This window comes from Periophthalmus magnuspinnatus, chromosome 22, assembly GCF_009829125.3.
Source record: "Periophthalmus magnuspinnatus isolate fPerMag1 chromosome 22, fPerMag1.2.pri, whole genome shotgun sequence".
Taxonomy (NCBI): domain Eukaryota; kingdom Metazoa; phylum Chordata; class Actinopteri; order Gobiiformes; family Gobiidae; genus Periophthalmus; species Periophthalmus magnuspinnatus.
Window position 1 is genome coordinate 25776210 of NC_047147.1, and position 6504 is coordinate 25782713.

At 40.3% G+C, this 6504-nt stretch overlaps 2 gene segments (V, D, J or C); one reads left to right on the forward strand and one right to left on the reverse strand.

The window, feature by feature from the left end:
• Window positions 1-2421: 2421 nt before the first annotated feature.
• LOC117390055 (immunoglobulin kappa variable 4-1-like) lies at window positions 2422-2891 on the reverse strand. The segment is given in 2 exon segments: window positions 2422-2753; window positions 2837-2891. Coding segments are annotated over 2 exon segments (387 nt in total).
• On the forward strand, window positions 2890-4704 carry LOC117390059 (Ig lambda-2 chain C region-like). The segment is given in 3 exon segments: window positions 2890-2910; window positions 3426-3525; window positions 4244-4704. Coding segments are annotated over 3 exon segments (435 nt in total).
• The last annotated feature ends 1800 nt before the right edge of the window (window positions 4705-6504 follow it).

The window sequence follows — 6504 nt, forward strand, 5'->3', positions numbered from 1 at the left end:
AATTGAGGATGTAAAAAAAGAACTAAAATTGATGAAAAGCTTAATTGACCCAAATAAATTCACTTTAAATCTAAAGAAAATTAAATTCATAGTATTTACAAATCTTCAGACAAATGTGAGCACAAATTTAATTATTAATAATACAGCGATAGAGCAAATAAATCAGATAACATTTTTAGGAATAATAATCCAAAACAAGCTAAATTGAAAAAGTCATGTACAATTTATAAAGTCAAAATTATGTAAATCTTTAACATTGATATCAAAGCAAAAGAATGCTTGAATGAAAAAACAGTTTTAAATGTTGTATAGTTTGTCTATACTTCCTTAAATGATCTACAGCATGGAGGTCAAACAAATACCATTCATCTTATCACTGTCAAAAAACGAGCAATGAGAATTGTGAAATAAAATGATTTTTTTATCCAAAAAAATGCAATGAAATTTAAGGACTTGGTAGATTATAGAACCTCACAATTTATCTCTTCAAAAATTGAGATAGTGATAGTGAAGTGAAGATATCAAAGATTGTAGAACTTTGAGCCGTTTCAAAAGTTTGTATAAAAAGAAAATTATAAACTCATACAGTGACATTGAATGCTGAATTATGTTTTTTTTACTGGGTAGATTGTGAATGCAGCAGCTCTTTATGTTTAGCATAAAAGGGGTAGGGGCCATAAGCTTAGGCTTCAGTCTATTCCTTTTCAGACTTTTGTGTATTTTGATTTGCTTCCTTAAGACAGAAATGTCTAGAAATAAATAAATGAAGTCATAAGTCAAGTCATAAAGTCACTTAACGTGTCTACAGCTATTGAATTCAAAATGATCTAATCAAAATGAAATCATATTTACATCATGACTTGGTATTCCAGATTTGATCCCTCACAGAGCAGGTGCTATTAAACTATGAGGAGAAATCAGATATTATAACAAGGAGCCCATAAACTTATGTCAGCACATTTGTATATATGACTGGAGCCTATACATTTCATATTTCATAGTTGCAGTAGATTAATAAGTGAATAAGTGAATTATGAAGAATTTTGTCTGGGTAAATAATATATATCCTACATCATTTCTCCTCCCAAATATTTTTCAATGTGCCTCGATGCCTCACAGAGCTGGAAAAATCAGCCTTTTCTGACTCAGCTCCATGGTCTTGGAACGATTTACAAAAATCTTAAAACTAGAATCTCTAGAGTCACTTGGTAAGTTTAAGAAGGTGTGGAGACAGATGTTTTTCTTTTACTTGTGACAGGGATTGGGGGACACCTGTTCCCGGTGCATGTTGGACTCCGCCAGGGCTGCCCTTTGTCACCGGTTCTGTTCATTATATTTATGGACAGAACCACAGGATTTCATCTCTGCTGTTTGCAGATGATGTTGTCCTGATGCTTCTTCGAGCCAGGACCTGCAGCACTGGGGCAGTTTGCAGCCGAGTGTGAAGCGGCTGGGATGAGAATCAGCTCCTTCAAATCCGAGGCCATGGTTCTCGACCGGAAAAAAGGTGGTTTGCTCTCTCCGGGTGGGTGGTGAGTCTCTGCCCCAAGTGGAGGAGTTCAAGTATCTTGGGGTCTTGTTCACGAGTGAGGGAAGGATGGAGCGGGAGATTGACAGGCGGATCGGTGCAGCGTCTGCAGTGATGCGGTCGCTGTATCGGCCCGTTGTGGTGAAGAAGGAGCTGAGCCCAAAGGCGAAGCTCTCGATTTACCGGTCAATCTACGTTCCTACCCTCACCTATGGTCATGAGCTCTGGGTAATGACCGAAAGGACAAGATCGCGGATACAAGCGGCAGAAATGGGCTTCCTCCGCAGAGTGGCCGGGCGCACCCTTAGGGATAGGGTGAGGAGCTCGGTCACACGGGAGGAGCTCGGAGTAGAGCCGCTGCTCCTACACGTTGAGAGGAACCAGCTGAGGTGGCTCGGGCATCTGCTCAGGATGCCTCCTGGACGCCTCCCTAGGGAGGTGTTCTGGGCATGTCCCACCGGGAGGAGGCCCCGGGGAAGACCCAGGACACGCTGGAGGGACTATGTCTCTCGGCTGGCCTGGGAACGCCTTGGGGTCCCACCGAAGGAGCTGGAGGACGTGTCCGGGGTGAAGGAAGTTTGGGAGTCCCTGCTTAGACTGCTGCCCCCGCAACCCGGCCCAGGATAAGCGGAAGAAAATGGATGGATGGATGTGACAGGGATTATGAATTTGGGACAAGCATGTTAAATATGAGTTTTAAAAAGCATTAATATTTAAATTATTTATTTAATTTAAACTAAAGAGAAATAAAAAATAAAATCATGTAGAGGTGAATGTTTGGTGTAACTCCACACAGATCAGTGATGTCTGTTCCTCTTGAGCAGCTGCAGTTGTTTCCTGCTCTGGTCTCACTCTGAAGGACTCACTGAGGGAGGTTTTTGTACGACCATAAATCACTGTGTGAATGTCCTTCTGCTATTAATATAATGAAAACTCTGACAGTGATAAACTGCTGCATCTTCAGCCTGAGCTCCAGTGATGGTCAAAGAGAAGTCTCTGCCGCTCCCACTGCCACTGAACCGAGATGGAATTCCTGAGACACGTCGATTTGCCCAGTATATCAAAGGATTTGGAGACTGACCAGGTTTCTGCTGATACCAGAACATGTACTGGCCATTAGAATTACTAAGAACATCTTTGTTAGTTTGACATGTGAGAGTGACTGTGGATCCTGGAGTAATCGTCTGGACTGGAGGCTGAGTGACTGTGACCTGACCACTGCATCCTGTAAAAAACAATATACATTTATCAGAAGAAACACAGAGAGAAAAGGCAGTGTGTTGTGTTCAATGTCACTGAGAGTGGAACCTGTGAAGCAGCAGCAGGCCAGTGTCCAGATGAGGATGGTGCAGCCCAGAGCCATGGTGCGTTCACTGACACATGTGAGTCCTGCAGTCTTCAGCTCACTATAAAACTCAGGGAAGGATCAGCTGACCATGTGACCCTCCTCTCTATGGAAATACTGTCTCTGTACTCTGAACCCAAATGTATTCATCCTATTGGAATCATTTTTAAACACACACAGGTGAAAAAACACTTTTTTGCCGGACATAAGTATAGTATGAAGTATGAAGCAGTCACACTAGTCACATCAGTAACCAAAAGTACTGCACCTTAAAGCCAACATTAGCATTTCAATGTATTATTAAACTTACTACTTAACTATTTATTCTATTATACAAAATATCACATCACATTTTTTATTCACAGTGAGTTGTCTGGAGAAAACACTCATCAATTACACCAAGTAATATTAATGCAAAAAATAGATATATTTAGACTTTTCTTCATGTTTTCAGTGTTTCAAAGTTGAATCTGGACAGGTTGCATTCATGGATTATATAATGACACAAATAGTAAAACATGAGTGAATGTTGTGAGTGTGAACTGAGAGCAGTGTGTGGAGGAGAACAGAGCAGAGGTTTTTGTACGGCCTCTTCATGACTTTGTATCACTGTGGTGGACGTTCGGAGGAGGAACACAAGTCATCGTGGACTGTGAGTACTTTTTACTTTATACTTTATCAGGACTACTTTATTACTGGTATTTTAGCAGGATTTTGGTTATGTTTGTAGATTTGTGAATATTTGTCTTTAATTTAATTCCATAGTTACAGTTGTATAGGTCAGTGTTAAAGAAACAATGATCTCAAAATATACAATTATTATTAGGCTGTTTATTGTCGATTAGAGAAATATAAAATATATATGATTCATTTACTGAATTTTACATAGACTGAATATTATTATGAGTGTTGTTAGTTTCATTTTTGAAAGTTAAATTCAGGTTTTAAACAAGAAAGAAATGGTTTTGACTGAACACCAAAGTCATTTTATGAACTCAATCATGTTTATGTTTAATTATATTTACAAAAAGTGAATAAGAAGTATTTTTTCCTTTGATATATGTCTGCATAAAAAAAGAAAAAAAAGAAAACAGCAGAAAATTACAACATGTTGACCTAAACTCAGCCCAATTCAAGCTCTTACATAAACAATATATTATTATTTTTATGTGTCATAAATCTCCATGACTTTTACTTGTAACAGTTTTTATCAGTATAACAGCAGTTGTCCACGGTTCATTGGTCGGACTTACAGTGAACAGGAAGTGAAAGACACAGATGTAAATGTCTCTAGTCTTCATCATTTTGTGCAGTGACTGTTTTCTGATGTATTGCTTTAACACGTTGCGCTGCCCCCTGTCTGTGTGCAGTGGGAGTACAGCAGCCCGCCCTGACCGTCCTGCCCCCGTCCAGAGAGGAGCTGCAGAGGGGCAGTGCCACGCTGCTGTGTGTGGCCAGCGGGGGCTTCCCCTCTGATTGGACGCTGGGCTGGAGAGTGGGCGGGGCCTCCGCAGAGGGGTCCCACAGCCCGGGGGTCATGAGAGGGGACGGCCTCTACAGCCACATCAGCGTCCTGAGGCTGTCCACAGAGCAGTGGAGAGACACATCAGTGAGCTGTGAGGCCCATCGGAGTGGACAGAGCCCAGTCACTCAGAGCCTGGAGTCACTGTCCTGCTCCCAGTGAGACACGCCCACATGAGGACACACTTCACCTGCTCTATGGGACACTCCCTGGGTTTGACTGAGCTGATGGAGGGCTCAGGAATAAACATGTGACTATGCAGCTTCATGTTACTGTGTTTGTGCTAATAAAGCTTGTGTTCATCAATGAGTTTTGTCTCTTTTATTAAGTTAAATACAATATATTAATATGCAACATCAAAGTATTTTGTGCAAATTATTGTGGTGTGTTTCTGCTCATATAGAACAGACACTGTCACTTTAAACAAAAGTGCAATCACACATTCTAACAAAGTCCATAGATGCTCTGGTCATGTTTTCAATATTTTATTTCTTTCATTAGTCTTTACTTGTCAGGGACCATGTACAAATTAATTAATCTCACAAAAGAAAAGAGAATTTGTACCAGATTTAGCTCCTGCTGTTTCCCATGTGCAGTCCCTGGGCAGGTGAACACACATTAAAAATACACATAGGATCTTCTGACCATGTGACCCTTAACCTGCTTGTGCATTTGAAAGTAGGAACATAATTTGCATCCACCTGTCCAAGTGAAACAGAAGGTGATTAGATGGATAAATTAAGTACAACTGATATCTTGAAATATGACAGTTCTCTAAAATGATTTGCATTGAGTTTCAACATGAAGAGGAGTTCACCATGTGTCCTCTGTGTGGGCAGTATTTGTAGTATAGTGCCCTCTTTTGGTGGAAGTTGTCTATAGAAGTCAATAATGTTATTTTGGAATATGCCTGACTAACATTGTGGACTGAAACACTGAATGAGACTTAATGTTTGTGAGAAAATTATTCTGATGCTTTGTAATTTTTGTTAAAATTTGTAAAGAAAATGTGAAATTATATAAAACTAATATTTGATTGTCTCTCGTGTAAGTCAGGATTTACATCAAAGTGTAAAGCTTGACTTTTAAGAATTGTCCATAAGGGACTGAGAAGGTAAGAAGGAATTGCTGTGTCTTTTTAAATTTCAGAATTCTATAAGATATGGAAAAAAACTGCTGTGTGGGAGATGAATGTGTCATGGTGGTGCAGGTCTTGTGTCAGAGAAGTTGGACCTCTGTCCAAGGTGAGCTGTAGATGAAACAGAGGAGTTTAAGGTGGAGGTGGGAACACAACAAGGATAGACACTGAGCCCCATCTTGTTTCATGTGATGATGGACAATCTAGAAGATAAGATCGAACAGGAATCTCAGTGGACTATTATGGGATTTTTGGTGATAGAAAACAGAAGTATAGAGGTGGAGGAGGTGACTTTTTTAAACAATAACCTAAACGTATTATTATGCAGCTTGTTTCAGAAGCAGAAGACTTTTACTGCCATCGTTTGTGAACACAGTTCACAAACTAGGAACTTACTTCAGTGAAAAAGTGCAACATAAAACATAAAACACACTGAATAAATACAAATACAAATAAGGGCATGCAGAAAGTTAAAAAAAGATATGCTTAAAAATAAAATAAAATACTTAAAGGTAGAAAATATATACAACAGCAGCATCAGAACAACAGTGCAAACATGACTTATTAAAGTGACTGGTGATATAAAGTGTCCAGTTTAGTGCAGATATTATAAAGTGTTCATGAGACAAACAGCAGAGGGGAAGAAACTGTTCTTATGACGAGAGGTTCTGGTCCCAATGGACCGTAGCCTCCTGCCAGAGGGAAGTGGCTCAGATAGTCCGTGTCCAGAGTGAGAAGTGTCAGCTGCTCTACGGCCTGCTCCCCCCCGAGTCCTGGAGACGTACAGGTCCTGTAGAGATGGAAGGAGCAGCCAATCACCTTCTCAGCAGAGGCACAATGCGCTGCAGTCTCTGTCTGTCCCTGGCAGTGGCCCCAGTGAACCACACAGTCATCACAGTTTCTGTGATTTTGCTAATAAAAGTTGTGTTGATTAGTGCATTTCATCTTTTGTGCAATGAACCATGTGGAGT